At 41.6% G+C, this 16,028-nt stretch overlaps 2 protein-coding genes across 2 annotated transcripts; one reads left to right on the top strand and one right to left on the bottom strand.

Moving 5' to 3' along the window:
• Positions 1-2,603: 2,603 nt before the first annotated feature.
• LOC131577697 (double zinc ribbon and ankyrin repeat-containing protein 1-like) lies at positions 2,604-8,527 on the bottom strand. The gene is made up of 8 exons (XM_058835743.1): positions 8,419-8,527; positions 7,629-7,782; positions 6,447-6,564; positions 5,977-6,073; positions 5,114-5,226; positions 4,471-4,556; positions 3,676-3,793; positions 2,604-2,627 (listed from the first exon to the last, which is right to left on the bottom strand). The coding sequence occupies exons 1-8, from the start codon at positions 8,525-8,527 to the stop codon at positions 2,604-2,606; spliced, it is 819 nt and encodes a 272-aa protein (XP_058691726.1).
• A 1,167-nt stretch (positions 8,528-9,694) lies between these two features.
• On the top strand, positions 9,695-16,028 carry POLR3F (RNA polymerase III subunit F). Its single transcript, XM_058836545.1, has 9 exons — positions 9,695-9,789; positions 10,239-10,356; positions 11,216-11,283; positions 11,408-11,475; positions 11,753-11,865; positions 12,390-12,533; positions 13,880-13,987; positions 14,698-14,889; positions 15,302-16,028. Exons 1-9 carry the CDS (start codon positions 9,734-9,736, stop codon positions 15,377-15,379), a joined length of 945 nt encoding a protein of 314 aa, XP_058692528.1. The 5' UTR covers positions 9,695-9,733; the 3' UTR covers positions 15,380-16,028.

The raw sequence follows: 16,028 nt of genomic DNA, 5'->3' as shown, positions 1-16,028 counted from the left end.
AGAACTAGCAACAAAAAATAAAAACCTTATCAATGCTGTGCTTTTAAACTGAGTATTTATTAATAGGGTCCTACATATAAGTACAGATGAAATTAAGATGATGGCTTCTCTGCTGACAAACTTGCATTTTCAAATCCAACACACAATTTTCTTTGTACCTTTCTTTTTAGGAATATGGCAGGGAGAATGTGTTCAGGCAAGGAGTTTCCTCACAGTTTGGAATCTGCTGCATAAATATTTTTTTGCACTCTTTTGCCTTGTGCAAATTATATATTACCCAACTTTTCTACAATTAGCTTATATGAGTAAGCAAAAGAAAACAGGTTTTTCATCTGAAACTTCTAGAGCTTAAGCATAGGTCCAAAGTTAGGAAAAATAGGACTTAAAAGTGTTTTGTCAGGTTTTGCCTTAAGGCTTATGCAGTTTATTTTCTCTACAAGTCAGGAATATGGATAAGGGACAAAACCCAAGAAAAATTATTTTGATTACACCATAACAGCAAGTAAGCAGACATAAAATAGCCCTGTTTTAATCTGTGGCCTGCACTGCAATTTGAACAATGTGATTTGGGGGTTCAGTTGGAAAATAAAATTTATAAAAGCACAACTCTAAATATGTTCTAAATATAAATTATTTAATAGCCATTAATAATATCAGCCTTATTACTATTATTAAAATACTGTTGTTATCACTAATTAATCACTATTATTAGTACATTTTCTGATTACTATTAATAATTCTTAGTAAGCATTTAACTTTCTCAGCTAACACAGGTCTCACATTCAAGTCACATGCCTAACTACATGTACAGCTACATATTATCTACACACATATCTGCATTCAGTGAAGCAGCCAAACATACATTTATTTTATGTAAGTACAGAATCTTACTGAAATTCACTTTGAAATGACACTTATGTGGCTATACAAGAGACTTTTGCCTCTAGCTACAGACTGTTTATGTTAATCACTATAATCAGAAGATTTTAACTTGCAAACCACTATTTTCTATCATTTTTGTATCTACCAAACCCCGAGAAGTGAAATGTACCAGACATTCTTCATACAAGACTTTTTAGAACTGAAAATAAACTTCTTCTAAGGAACCAAGCTAAACAGGGAGTGCAAACAGCAATTTTAGGGGTAATATTTCAGTGCTTTTCTCACCTCTGTGCAGAGTCACAGCCAAATACAAGCATGCTAGCTGTATGCATATAGGAGAAGCAGCAAGTGGAGATAAGAAAGATAATGTAAAAGTGGAGGTAGTAAAATAATATAAAGACGTATTCTCTTTTCAGAAAATAACTGAAATCAGCGTGAAAGGTGTTCCTGATGTATACACTCAACTTTTCTACTGCAATTGAAAGATATCTGGACACAAACAAGACTCCCTTGGAGTCAAGACTACCCATTTTCTAAGAGCCTTCTGAGCTTTCTTAATGACATTCTCAATCCTGACTTCCAAGTCAGAAACTTGAAGGTATATGAGACACTTCTGTTTAGCTGGACATTTGTGGTGGAGCTTCTGTGGGAGGACTGGGCTTAAATATGACACTGGGGAGAGAATCTCTGCTTTGGTAACACAGGGACATGGGGACATGACTTCAGTTTTCCAAAGATAAAGGATGTTCTGCTGTAGTTTGATTCAGCCAGTGTGATTGAAGTCTTACCATCTGTACTTCAGGCAGCTTGCTTTCACAAGTCGCACAGTGTTTGTGGTGAAGAGGATTTCCTGTGCCACACACCTGACAAATGACTTTGCCCTTTTAATCAGAGAGAAAATACATTTCACATAGTGTTTGAAAACTGTCAACAAAAAAACAAAGGAGAAGACTTTATCTTATAAAGTGCTGTGGTTATTCAGCACTGCAGATGGAGGATATCCTTCAAGTCTGGGCTGTTCCACGCTTTAGTTAGGCCATGTTGCCTGCTCATCACATAGGGACTATTTCTTTTAAAACTATGGTATAGTTTCCTCTGGAGATTCAGTATCAATATCTCCAGGTCTTTGTATACTCTGGTTTCAGTTTGCTTAGCCACTATAGCCACAAAACCCAGTATCTGCATAGACAGTTATTAATAATAATACCATAATACTATGAGGTGCGAGTTGACCCTGGCTGAAGACCAGGTGTCCACCAAAGCTGTTCTATTACTCGTCTCCTCAGCTAGACAGAGCAGACAAAATATAATGAAAGGCTCATGAGTTTAAGGGCAGGGAGAGATCACTCACTGACTACTGTCAGGGGAAAAATAGACTCATCCTGGGCAAAGTCACTGAACTTATAGCAAATCAAATCAGAGTAGGAAAACGAGGAATCAAACCAAATCTCAAAAAACACCTTCCCCTCACCCCTCCCTCCTTCCTGGACTTAACTTTCCTCCTGATTCTCTGTCTCCTGCCCTCCTCAGCAGCACAGGGAAATGGGGGTTAAGGTCAGCTCATCACACATTGCCTCTGCTGCTCCTTCCTTCTCAAGGGAAGCATGTCCATGTCTTTCTTGTACTGGAGAACCTTTAGTCCCTTTTTTCCATTCAAGGTGTTTTTAATCCCACTAACTCTTAAAGCTGTCCCTAATATAATTATACAAAGCCAGGTTGGATCAAAATATTTGCAATGAAGTAATCTGTTAGAAAAATGCATGCCAGGAGTTAAATCACTGTTTTGGTTTACTTTTTCTGTTACCTTTATGCAGTTGCTGTTTTGGGGCTGCAGCTGTGGAGCTATTGGTGACTCACAGATAATGCAAGTGGGTGTATTCATTGGCACAAGATGTCTGCATTCAAGGCACGGTGCCATCTGAAGGAAAAGCCACATCACAGTTAAGTTAAGGACCACAATGAGATCATTAAAGTTATCATGAGATTTCAGTATTTTCCTAGCTGGAGTCTACATCAGCAGCAAGGTCACTGGAAACATAGCAAGTGATAGCAACTGATGCTGGTATTGATCCTTAAAGATCAAAGGATTTTATGGAAAAAATATGAAAACATCTGGAAAGAGAATGCCAGAAAGGTATTAAGGTAATTTTCAATAAAATTAAAATGCTACTATAAAATATAGTAGGACTGGCAAGGTGCTGTGGTCCTTGAGGGGACCTGTGAGAAGGCTTTCTTTCTGTTTCCAAGACTAAAATTACAATCCTGTTATTCCATTGTCACCCACTTCATACAGGAAATTGAAACTCTCCTAATTGTGAGCCTAGTCTAAAGAGGTGGTGAATCTCAGTCATTACTTAAAACTACAGCATTGACCAGACCAGACAAATTTCTGACGATACAGGAAGGGAAACACACCACTGACTTGCTAGATCAGGTTATTATCTCTTGGGAAGAACTTAGGGAAGACAGTTAAACACACCCCTGCAAAAACCTGGTTCATATACCCACACATGCCACCATTTAAAGTTTAAGGACTGGTACTGTTTCCTGACATAGGCAAATAATTTACTTTTTCATTGTTTTCCTTACTAGAATACATTGCACTTGAAGAAATCTGTGGTGAGTTTTACCCATTGTTGGAGAATTTCTTTGGGTCCAGTGCTAACAATAAGAGCAGAACTTTCAAATGAAAGTGGGAGTAGGTAAAAGGTTTGTCAGCACTGACTGTGTAACTTGCAGAGGCTGTTATTCACTCCAAGGGTGATGTGTGGATTGCTATGATGTTTTGCTGACCTGTGATCCTTCAGGGAATGGGAAGCGCCGGACTGGCACAGGGGGCATAGGAGATCCACATTTCTGGCAGAAGTGAGCCAAGGGCTCAGACAGGCGAGGGGCAGAACAATGTGCACATCTGAAAATAAGAGCAAACTGGCTGAGCTTGGTCTAGTATTACACTGCTGCATAATAATGAATAATCTGGAACTTGTTGCGACAGGACTTAGGCCATTGATTTCTCAGTTGTGGTTCCCAAGCTGTGGTGGGACACCAGACCATGCCCCAACATCCATGATACAGAATTCTGAACTCTCTAAACAGCTTTGCAAGGTAGAAAGCTCTCTGGCATCTATGGAGTTTCATACTTTCCTCCTCGTCATGGGAGGTTAACAGGTCTCCTGGCAGGCAGTCTGTGTCAGGCCTCAGTGCTGCACCACGGGGAGCCACTGATGTGGATCACAGAACCTTTTCAATACTGGTAAGCACTAATGTTTTGTGAGACTACTCCAGTGAGCAGTGTTCACCTACAGCACTGAGGGTATACAAAATTTTGAAAAGACAGTTTATCCCCTGATCCTATGGGCATTAGTAGTTTTTTTAAGGGATAATAAGACAACTGATAATTGACAGTTGAAAACTAAATTTAAGAAACAGAATTTTCAAAGTCCTACCTAGATTATACTCTTCAGTTATGAGCCAGTGTCTGTTTTTGCCTTCCTAATTTTTATAGAGGCCCACTGTATTATCAGCTTGGTTGCAAAAGGCTCAGATACTTTCCAAAGGACAAATATGTTAAAAGGAGAAGTCACTTACTTAAGGAAATTTGTTTCGCTCTGGATCCTTGACACCTGTGTGCTTGCTAAGCTTTTCTGGCTAGTCACTGCAGAAGAACTTGTAAACTGAAATAGAGGTAATTATTTAACCTTTAATAAGGAAATATTTGCAAAATGGATATAAAGATAGAAAAAACCACTGCAGATGTAATTTGAAGTAAACTGCACTGAAATGCACTGCTTTGAGGAGTATTTACTATCCTTGATTCCCCCATTAGCTGCATTAAGGACTCACAGGTTCTTCCAATAAAAATAAATCAATGCCTTGCTATATACTTCTACCACAGCATTACTGAATATTGAGTTTTAAATATTAACTTGCCAACAAACAGCAGTAAGTATTTGCTAACTGCAGATTCAAGAATGTATTAGAAGAGAATTAGTAGGAATGCACTCAGTGTTGATTTCCTTTGCCTGGTTTTGTCCATACTGACAACTGTGTCCTGCTTTGGGCATTCCTATTCTAGTGCATCATTACCATTACATTTAAATCGTGACTAGTAGAATGCAGGCAAAGGCATTAATAGCTGAGAGAGATCACAAATCTTCACCTCCTCCTTTTTTTAAACCTCTGTCCTGATGACAGCCTTGTACAGTTTTCTTCAGCCTACCCCTTTGCCCACCTGCAATGACTCCATTGGTTGTGCTGAGGTGGGTTCCTCTCTGTACTCTGTGGCTCCCAAACGACTGGCAAGGAGCTGAGGTCCTTGAGACGACCTGTGAGAGGGCTTTCTGCCTGTTTCCAAGATTAAAATTACAGTCCTGTTATTCCACTGTCACCCACTTCATGCAGTTAATATATACCTGAACATAAATGTTACATATTCTCGCCAGGCATAATTAAAAACATATTTGGCATCCGTATTTTGGGTTCAAATAAGCTACATGGAATTACAGGGAATTAAACTAGAAGAAACCCCACCCCTCTCTGACAGAGCTTACTTCTTTGTTTTAATTTATTTACAGTTTTCTTCCTTCTTGCGTACTCAAAAAACCCCAGCTCCTAAGAGTAACTTAATGAGTAAATATTAATACAACTCCCTGCTCTAAAACAGTCCCATCACTGTTGCCATGGAATAAAAGGCTTTATCTATAGAGAAAATCTGGGTGAAGCTTTCTTTTCTGTTTAGTGTATTTATTTTGGAATCTTACTGCAAGCAAACATCAGTAAAGAAACTCTGTAAAGGATTTGCAATGCCATCAATTTAACAGCATTTTTTGGCACAAAGAGAAATACAGGCAGGGCCTTGTTGTGTTACTGAGAAATGACTGATGTTTTAATATGTTTTTAAGAAGTCGTGTGAAATGTATGGAAGGTAAATTTTGTTCTCTGTTTGCAGTGTTGAGCAATCAAAACTGGAATTTCCAGAGGATGTTCTGTCTTCTGAGAGGGTTTTAAAATTAACCACATTTTACAAGTGGAAAACTCTACACTATTTTCTGCTAGAACAGAAGACTACCTCAGTTTTATGAAGTGATACTGTACCTTGAAAGTCTTGGGATGTTTCATCCCAGGCAGGCTTGATTACCACATTCAGCCTATTCTTCTTCGGTTTTGTAGTAAATGTTCCACCTTCCTTATTCTAAAATGTAATTCCATTTGAATTCCAGATCAATTTTTTGCTTTTTCTCTAATCTTCTTTTGCTATAGTTATTTGTTTAAATTTTAAAAGTACATGCTTAAGGTATTTATTTTCAATGCAAGCATTTGAAAAGCTTAACTTATAAATGTATTTTTAAAATATTTGACCTCAATTAGTCATAAAACACTACTGGGCAGGGGGGAAGTGTCCCCTTGTAATTTTAGTATTACAAAAAGGACCAAAGCAGCCAAGATGGGTAAACAGAGAAAATAGGATTTGTGAATAAAACTGGAAGTCAAAGCTTAATCTCTAAATAATATCATATATACAACATTTTATACTTACACAAGGGGTTGCAATTTCTAGAACTTACCTGTGTGGCCATATCTTTTATGAAATTCTTGTCATCATCTTCAACAGGCAAAAGGATGCTTGGTTGCTGGTACTCTACCACAAACACCTTTGTCACAACTGAACTCTCCCTGTAGTCCCTGAAAATCAAAATTTACAAAGCTAAGAACCTGCCACAGACCTGGGTGCTGCAAGAAGAAAATCACTGATGGATGTGGCTTATTAGGTGGAATATCCCTTCCAAGCTTGCCAGTCATTATTGCAGTAGAATCCTGAGCAGTATCTATTTGATAAAACAACTGTCATTCTCTGAGACCTATTAAATTGCAACAGTGGACTGAAACTGCTGTAAATGTCCAAACCAGTCTTTCATGATTTATTGTCTCTATAGTGAATCTCTTAATAAAAACATACTGTTTTCATTTGTTGGAAACAAGTGTTAATCTAGACAGTGATAGCAAGAAAATCAACATAGGCCTAGGTTTTGTGTGTTATATAATGTTGTTATATTCCAGTGCAGACACAAGCACAGGCTGGCTGCAGGCTGGGAACAGCAAACACGAATCTCCTAGTGGAAGTTTCTGCTCCCTTGGAAATAAAAGATAATGCAACACAGTACAGACAGAGAATTTATGTGTCCTCTCTCTGTCTCTAAGCATGAAGTTAGTTTAGACAAAGTCAGTGGCTGTGCAGCAAAATCCAGTTCTCTTTCAATGTATTGTATTTCTGCTTCACCCAACGCTACACTTAAGCTGTGAGGTTCAGCATTCTGTAATCCTTTGGGAAAAACTAAGCAAACTCCTGGGAAGACCAGCTTCTTTAAATCCACTGAATCACTGGATATCCCCAGAAACACCACCCTGGTTTCTCTGGTGTTTCTGATGATCACACTCCAAAGGATGAGCTCTCAGGACAGTACCTCAGCTTCCCACCCACAGCCCCCAGGATCATTGGACACCCACAGTTCAGGAGATAACATCCAAGAGGGAACCCAACCACACAAACACTTGATGGATAAAAATTATCCTGAGAAAGCCAAGTCAGTGCTGTTCATGAGGATCATTTAGATTGCAAACTACCTGGGGAAAGGCTCATCTCTCATCTGCAGGGTATGCAGTGCTTTAAACTACACAAGCTATGACAGGGATGTCTGCTCCTTGCCAAAGCTGGACTAAAATAAAACAAAACAAAACAGGATACTCACTTTGTAACTGCCAGGGCCTTGACCATTATTTTCCCCACTGGTAATATGATAGGACCCTTATACTCCAAAGTGTTACAGGACCCATAGCCAGGTTTCCTAATGAGTTCTGGTTTACTTCCATCTAAAGTGTAATAAATAGAGGCTCCAGGTGTATCTGAAAGAAACAGAAAAAGTAATTCCTCAGACTGTAGACAACCTTGGAAAAACAAAGTACTCATTACTATGCTTGATTTTTCTCACAGAAAGAAAATAAAGCAGTTCCATAAGTGACAGAAAGTTTGGGATCAAAACTGTTTCTCCCATGAAGCATCAATTATTCAACAAAAGCAATTTCATTGTAAGCAACATTTCTGACAGCAAAGTATCTCTGAGATGATTTTGCATGTAAACATTGCAGCAGCTTGTCCATTCCAATGACAGAAAGGGTATTTTCTGCCATAGCAAAAGGTGACAACTCAAAAATTGTAAATGTTGGGAGTGAGCCTAGCACATGATTCTTTTGAGCACGGCTCTTGCAATCAAATCAAAATGCAAAAGCTTAAAAGTTTGGCCTTGGAAGCAATTAAGACTGCTGACACACAAAACTTTTATGTCAGTAATAGTGCTTGGATGTATAAAATTACATGCAAGTATATCTGGTGCATCAAACCTGTTGGTTAATTTGATAAGTTTCTTAGTGAAATGCACACTCCAAAAATCATAATTAAATATGAAAAAAGTATGAAGGACAAATACTTCAAATGGCCACATAAGTAAAGGTTTGAGATGGAGTTAAAGCTCATGTTCATACCTGATTTTATTTCTACAAGGGTATTTGTGTCTATTTCCCGTTGAGTTTTCCCTGGAGGTGGGATTCGAAGTGGGATGATCTGAGGAACTGAGACAGAGCCAGCTGTCATTTTTTCCCAGCAGTGATCTTTAAAACAGAAAAGCAAAAAGGCAGACAATCATTTTCCTAAAAAGAAGAATGCACTGAGAAATACAGTCTTTTAGCATGACTCCTTGTCTTCATTTTTTTCTCTTAGAGAACAATGGACTCTTTAAACCATCCTGTGACTGTGATTCTGTGTGTTTGAGCTAGAACAGCGTTAGCACCATATGTCAGTGATACATGGAAGGAGTAAGGGACAGGAATCTCCACCATAATCATGTCAGATGTGAAACCTGACATGCTGCCACCTGGAAACTTGACACCTGAATAAGTACAGGATGCCCTGAAAAGGACTAAAAAAACCCAACTATTTCTTCAGTTTATGCCAGTTACCATGTGAATCAAGAATATATCCATAAAACAGGTGCCAAACTTGACTTATCCTGATGTACATAGTCATTATCATGTCACGGAATTCAAGAATGAAAAGTTGCATTTGGATACGATGACATTTTACAAAACAGAGAAATGTACTCCAGATCGTGGGAACTGATGCTCAGGGCCAGGAAACACGTCTGTGCTACAAGGATTTGGTTTTGTAACCAGCCCTCCAGTGCTCCAGAAACAGCTCTTATGCTGCTCTTCAATGCAGGCAGTGAGGGACACTCCCCACCCTCTCTGGGCAATCTGTCCCATTGCTCAGTCACCCTCGCAGGGAAGTTGCTCTTCCTCACGTTCAGGTGGAACCTCCCGTGTCCCAGATTCTCTCTGTTGCCCCTTGTCCCATTTTTGGGCACCACCGAGCACAGCCTGATCCATCCTCTGACACACACCCACCAACCACGGGCGGATCAGACCTTTACCTGCCCTGAGGGCGCTGACGGCCCTTCCCTCACGCTCCCACCTGCTCCTGGCACAGCTGCACCAAAGGCAAGCGGGGCTCCGCTCCAGCCCTTTGGGATCGCATCCCTGGCGGGACGCACGCGGCCCCGCTGCCCGCCCCTCCCCGGCGCGGCCCCCACACCTCGCCCCGCTCCATCCCTGGAGCCCGGCCCCGCTCACCGCTGGATCCCGCTGGATCCCGCCGGATCCCGCCCCTCCCGCTCCCGTTTCCAGGGACGCCTCGCGCCCGCCGCTCCCGCCGCCCATTGGCCGTTGCGCAGCAACCGGCGCCGCCCGCCCCCTCCGTCGCGCGTCTCTGACGTCATCTAGCCGCGCCGGAGCCCGCCGTGCTATGGCGGAGGTGAAGGTGAAGCCGGAGGCGCCCGATCCCATGGACATCGAGAGCAGGTGCTGGCGGTGCCTGCAGGCAGGCATGGAGGCTGCCGGGCGGGGGGTGCGTGTGTGGAGGACACGAAGGACGTGTTTTGGGGCGGGGGGCGTGGCGGGGCCGTGTCGTTCAAGGCCTGAGGGGGGTGTTTCGACGCCCGAGTGTTAATCAGGAAATAGGTGCTGAAGGAGAGGGTTGTTGGGGGCACCGAGAGTTTCGTGCTGGGAGGTGTTTAGGGGGCAGTGGGGGTTGGCTCAGGTCACTTTCGGCTGTTCCGGAGTATTTCTGGTCTTGGAAAGAGAAATGGCGCACAGGGATTTGGTGCCGGGCTCCCTCAAGAAGCAATTGATGGATACTTTTCCCCTGAGTTGCTCTTGTTGCTCTCTTCCGTCCTGACTTCAGTACTGTTTGGACTTGATTTTGGATGCAGCAGAACATGACTTTTAAAGTTGCTTCTCTCCTCCTGCAGGATCCTCGAGCTATGCCACCAGTTCCCCCATGGCATCACAGACCAGGTGATCCAGAATGACATGCCTCACATGGAAGCCCAGCAGAGAGCTGTGGCCATCAACAGGCTGCTCTCCATGGTAGGGACAGCCTGCCTTCCTCACCTTCCTCAGCACATACATAACCATGAGGCCCATTAGTGATGGGGAATTAATTAGCTGTAGAGAAAAGAATGGACGTTAGGCTATGCTCTCATATGTGAAGGTGTTCTCTGAACCCTTCACAAAATCCCAAGCTTGTGGATGGCTCTGATGGCACACAGGTGAAATCTGCCAATTCTTGATAAGAACCAAGGCTGTAACTGTAGGAAAGGGTCAGCTGGCAGTGAAAGAGTGAACATTAATTAATGCTGGCATACACACACTCTTAGGCTTGTCTAATTTCTTTCCTCTTTGAAATGAGAAGTAAGGACTTTCCCTGGCCACGAGCATGCAGAGCAGAACAATTTTTTTGTGTGTGTGAGAAATGCCAGTAATTCACATCTAAGAGTCACTGCCCATCAAAGTTGGCAGCTTTCCAGTGATGGCCACTAAATAAAATGTAGAACTTTGCTACTGGAACTTGGAATTGTTCCAGAGCTCTACTGTGGTTTCTGGGTTGCTGTGCAAATGAGTGCTTTGATGGAAACAGAGCAAAGTATACAAGAACTTGATGTCCCTTGTAGCATGTGGAAGTCAGGAGAAACAACAGGAATTGTGTAGATATTGTGGGAAGGGTCAGGAACTGTTTGTTGTTTCTGATAGCTGATGATAAGTGGAAACTTGTCAGGGGAAAAGGCTGTTACTGTTTCCAGTGGTTAGAAACGTTAGTTTTCATTTTTCTTTATTTAGTTGACGTTAAATAAGGTTTTCATTTTAGAATTTCAGAATAGTCTTCTAAAACACCTTCTGGAACAAGCTGTTTGAAGGAAAGTAAATGCATTGTGCCCATCTCTCCTAGGGGCAGCTGGACCTTCTGAGGAGCAGTGCAGGTCTCCTGTACAGAATCAAAGATTCCCAAAATGCGAGGTAAGCCTGTGTTTGCTGGGCAAATATATTTGGAACACAATTCTTGTTTGTAGTTTAAAACAAATCCAACTTCTTTCAAATTTTGGACCTTTCAAAAAATCCTGATGTCTGTCTTGTTTTACAGTAAAATGAAAGGCTCTGACAATCAAGAGAAGCTGGTTTACCAGATCATAGAGGATGCAGGCAACAAAGGTACTTTAAATTATAATTGTGAGTGGTACTAACTGTGTTAACTCGTGGGACCATTCCTGTCCAAAGTCATAAATGCTTGCCCAGACAACACAAATATAAAGTCTAATACCCCCATACCTTCTTGTTTTTCTCCAATCCCTTCTGTCCATTCCTTCCCTTTTGCTGGGAGTGGCAGGCAAGCAACCCAAGCAGTGTTCTGATGTGACTTTTGGTTGGTATCTACAGAAACAAATGTTTTCTTCTATTTATTTCTGTTCACTTCTCTGTTTTTTGACAGGCATTTGGAGCAGGGACATTAGGTACAAAAGTAATCTGCCTTTAACAGAGATCAACAAGATACTGAAAAACTTGGAAAGCAAGAAACTAATTAAAGCAGTTAAATCTGTGGCAGTGAGTATTTTGTGACTTTATTTTTAAGCAATTTCAAGCATCTGCTGCATGCTCTGTATGCTTTTAGCAGGGGCCTGGGGGCAGAGAAATCTCATTTTGCCTCAAGCTTTCTCTTTGACTGTGCACCAGTGTTTGACTCTCTGCCTTTAGTGTGCAGGTTTGAGGTGCAGCAGAGATTGGGTCAGCTTCTCTGCTGTCTGTCTTCAGTTATCTGGTTCACACTGGGTCTGGTAAAGCAAGTGGAGCCAGAGAAGTTGGACATAGAAAAGCAGTAGCTTTTTTTATGTTCATGTGAAAGATGCTAGCTTCATCTAGTCTTACAACACTATTGTTATAAAATGATTAGGAATCGAAATGGGTTGATCTTCTCTTTATCTCTGTGGTACCTGAGGGTCAGACAGGTTGAGGATAGCTCAAGTCCTTAGGTGTAGGAGTAATAAACCTCTTCTGCAGATTATCTGCTTAAATGTTCCTTCCTTAGGAAGGCTCTGAGGTGTTGAGAGCTGTACATTTCCCTCCAACAGGCATCCAAGAAGAAGGTCTATATGCTGTACAACCTGCAGCCCGACCGCTCCGTCACTGGAGGGGCCTGGTACAGTGACCAGGACTTTGAGTCTGAGTTTGTGGAGGTGTTAAATCAACAGTGTTTTAAGTTTCTGCAGAGTAAGGTGAGTGCCAAAATCACCTGCTGTTTGTTTTGTAAACAGGTGCCAGACAAGGCTTAGGTTTCCATAGGTGTTGGCCCTTATTGCAAGTAGATTGGCAAATCTGTACTGGGCTATTACTTTTGTCACAGTAAGTGTGATGGTGTTGTATTGAAATGATGGATATTTTTACACCCTGGACAAGGAGGGTAGCCTTTTACCTCTGAAGTCCAATGACAAACTGTCCTAGATGACACAAAATTGTGTACTCCTTATCTTCTGTATGCCAGCCTGCCCCAGAGTATTACTGTCCCTAGGACCCAGCAACCTGGGAAAGAGGAACTTGTGTGTTTTATCCTGGAAGGGGGGTGGGTGCAGGATCTCTTCAAAAACGGGAAGCAGACACGAGGGGAGTGTTTTTGTTCTCCCTGGGTGCCCGAGGGGTTTGCCTGGGGTGGGTCTCCAATGGAGAAGCTGCATTTTGCAGTCCAGAGCTGCTCCAGAGGGAATTTTGCAATACTGTTTCCTGCTACTGCTCGGGACAGCCCAGGAGGAGTCAGACCCCCTCTCCACAATTTGTTGAGGAGGGGGTGGACCTGCAACTTGCCAGGAAGTTTTTTCCAGCTTGTTTGGCAGCATTGGAGCCTTTTGGCTAAAAATTGTTTGTCCAGGTTTTGTTTTGACCCTGTCCCCCTCTGATTGTTTGTGGAAGTTCTGGAACTGTAGAGGCTGTTACCTTTTATTTGATATTTTCTCCCTTCTATCTTCTCCCATTTTGTCTCTATTGGTGAAAGGAGATTGGTTTAAATTCAAGCAGAGGTAAATAATTTTGGAGTCTCCACCTGTATAATTGTCTCAGAAACTAAGACACAAACCAGGCAGCAAAGAGCACAAGACCAAAAAATCTAGGAAAAGTCACTGTGGATTCTGCAGAGCACCTCATTTCTGAGAGGGTGTAAGGCAGCAGTCAGTCAGGTAGCTCTGACTAGAAGACAATTGCCCCTAGTCTAAATTATCCCTGGCTCATTAAATATGTCTGCAGGTTGTAGCATTTGTCTATTCCATTACAATATATTTTTAACTGGCTCTAGGTACAACAGAAACTTTATTTTTGTCAACAAAATGCCAAATGCAAATTTCTTCATATTAATCTGACTTATAGTGTAAATTTAATGTCATTTATTATAAAATTATATTTGATTGTGCATTGGATTGTCTCACATACACCAGTTTTAAGAACGTGGTTTTAAATGCTAAATATGTCCCAGAAATGGAAAACAGGTTTTGTTTCTGAGCCTGCCTGAAACTGAGCCACAAAGGAGGCTCTTGGCAGTCAGTGCTTACTGTAACTAACATTTGCTTTTTCTCAGGCAGAGGCAGCTCGAGACAGCAAACAGAACCCCATGATACAGAGGAACAGCTCGTTTGCCTCATCCCACGAGGTGTGGAAATACATCTGTGAACTGGGCATCAGTAAGGTCAGAACAGATTCATCTCACTACTGTTCAAATTGTCAGTGCATGATTAGCTGTAGGAGCTGAGTACTGCAAACTTGCTGAAGGTCTCATAAGTGTCTTAGTACCCTACAGCTTGTGTGGTGGAAGTGAGCTTTGTGGCTTTTTTGCTTTTGGGGAGGGTCACTGATACTGCCTGGCATTCCAGGATAGCTTGTGGATGTGGGTTTTCAAAAATGTGTAAAAGAATTAGTATTCACAACCTTGTTAACTGTCTCAGCTGGTTTAGATTCCATAATTTCTCTTAAATTTGCATATGCACTTCAAGGAATTTTAGGGGAGGGAAAAAAAGAAGGGGAAAAATACCCCACCATTACTGGTCACCATCAACAAGTATATCTTTAGCAGCTTTTTCTTCTTTCACAATTATTTTCCTGCAAAACTGGAACTGTATTGTGCTAGCATGATGGAGGCATATCAGGTGCATAGGGAAGTTCTTTTTGGTAAGATCAAGGCTAGTGCAAATCAAAAGTGCTCAGGAAGTAGGAGGTATTAGTATTTGTTTGCTTTTCTTTTTGCATCTGCACAACTCCATAAAATTGCCAGTGAGACTGGTATATTTTTCTAGGTTAGAACTCTGTGGATTTGTTACTCATGGTGTTTGCTCATTTCCTCCTTGCAGGACTCACTGGCACGCATCTTTTCTAACATCCATTTCACAAACTCTTTCTTAGGTAGAGTTGTCAATGGAAGACATTGAGACCATTTTGAATACTCTGATCTACGATGGCAAAGTGGAGATGACCATTATTGCTGCCAAGGAGGGGACAGTGGGCAGTGTGGATGGGCAGATGAGGCTGTACAGAGCTGTTAGTCCTCTCATCCAGCCCACTGGATTGGTCAGGACACCCTGTGGACTGTGCCCTGTGAGTAACTAATTCTGTGTATCATTAGTGGTGCATGCAGCTCTTGAGCACAGGTTTGCAATGGCCACATGGCTCATGGCAAGTTCTGCCCACGAGTCAGCCTCGGGGTTAAGCCAACTGTGCTTAAAAGCTGCCTGTGTTTTTACCAAGATAAATTATTTCTGTCTGGCTTTTGGTCTTCCCCCTGGACTGTGAACTGGTTTGTAGGTAAAACCTGCCAGATTGTCCCTTTGTGGTGGGATCTGTTTTCTATTCTCCCTCAGAGCTGCCACAAGACTTCCTAGGTTTTGGCCTCTGTTAGACTAATGCTGATCTACTTGGAAAGAAGCAGAAAACATGGGAGTGTATGTTACACACATGTTACATCCAGCTGGAAGTAATTACTCTGCTGACACAGAGCTTTCTTTTGCAGGTTTTTGATGATTGTCACGAAGGTGGTGAGATTTCTCCATCAAACTGTATTTATATGACAGAGTGGTTGGAGTTCTAAAGTGAAAGAAAGCTGTAAACTGGATTTATCCTTCACAGCCAAAGTGACAAAGCAGCTTGCTTTTTTTAAAAGCGGAGTTCTAAATTTGTAAGCAACTTCAGGACATGGAGTGACAAACTAGCCATGATCCACCTGTCTGAACTATCCTGGGAGTGGACTGGAAGTGGAGTCAGTGCTGAAGATCAAGGCTGAAGTGGAAATGTAGATCCGTTCTTGAGCCAAAATTGGAGATGGCAACTAAGGTGGTTAACATTAAAACAGATTTCTAAGCAACAGTTCAAAATAAAGTTCAAACAAGGTTGAGACATTTTAGTCTTAACATTTATCAGTCCCTCACAGCTGATCAGAAAAACTTGCTAACAAGTGGTGCTAAGAATAAGATCCAAATTTTGCTTTCAGAGTTAATGCTACTGATGGATGCCTAAGTTCTAAAAAAGACACTTTTTAGACACAAGAGTGTCTAAAAGACACTTTTCTCCCATGATAGCTTCCTTCTAATTGAAGACTATGAATCTGATGTGGGAAAGATTCTGATTATGTCAAACAGACACTGAATATTTAAACACTTACTGGTTCTTTATTATCTTTCTTACCTGCTAATTTATCATTAAACCCCTGATTTTTCTTACGTACATCAGTGCTTCATTTC

The sequence above is a fragment of the Poecile atricapillus genome, chromosome 3 (assembly GCF_030490865.1).
Source record: "Poecile atricapillus isolate bPoeAtr1 chromosome 3, bPoeAtr1.hap1, whole genome shotgun sequence".
NCBI classification, from domain to species: Eukaryota; Metazoa; Chordata; class Aves; order Passeriformes; family Paridae; genus Poecile; species Poecile atricapillus.
Note: the sequence above shows the minus strand (reverse complement) of the source record. Positions and strands in the feature narration are given on the sequence as shown.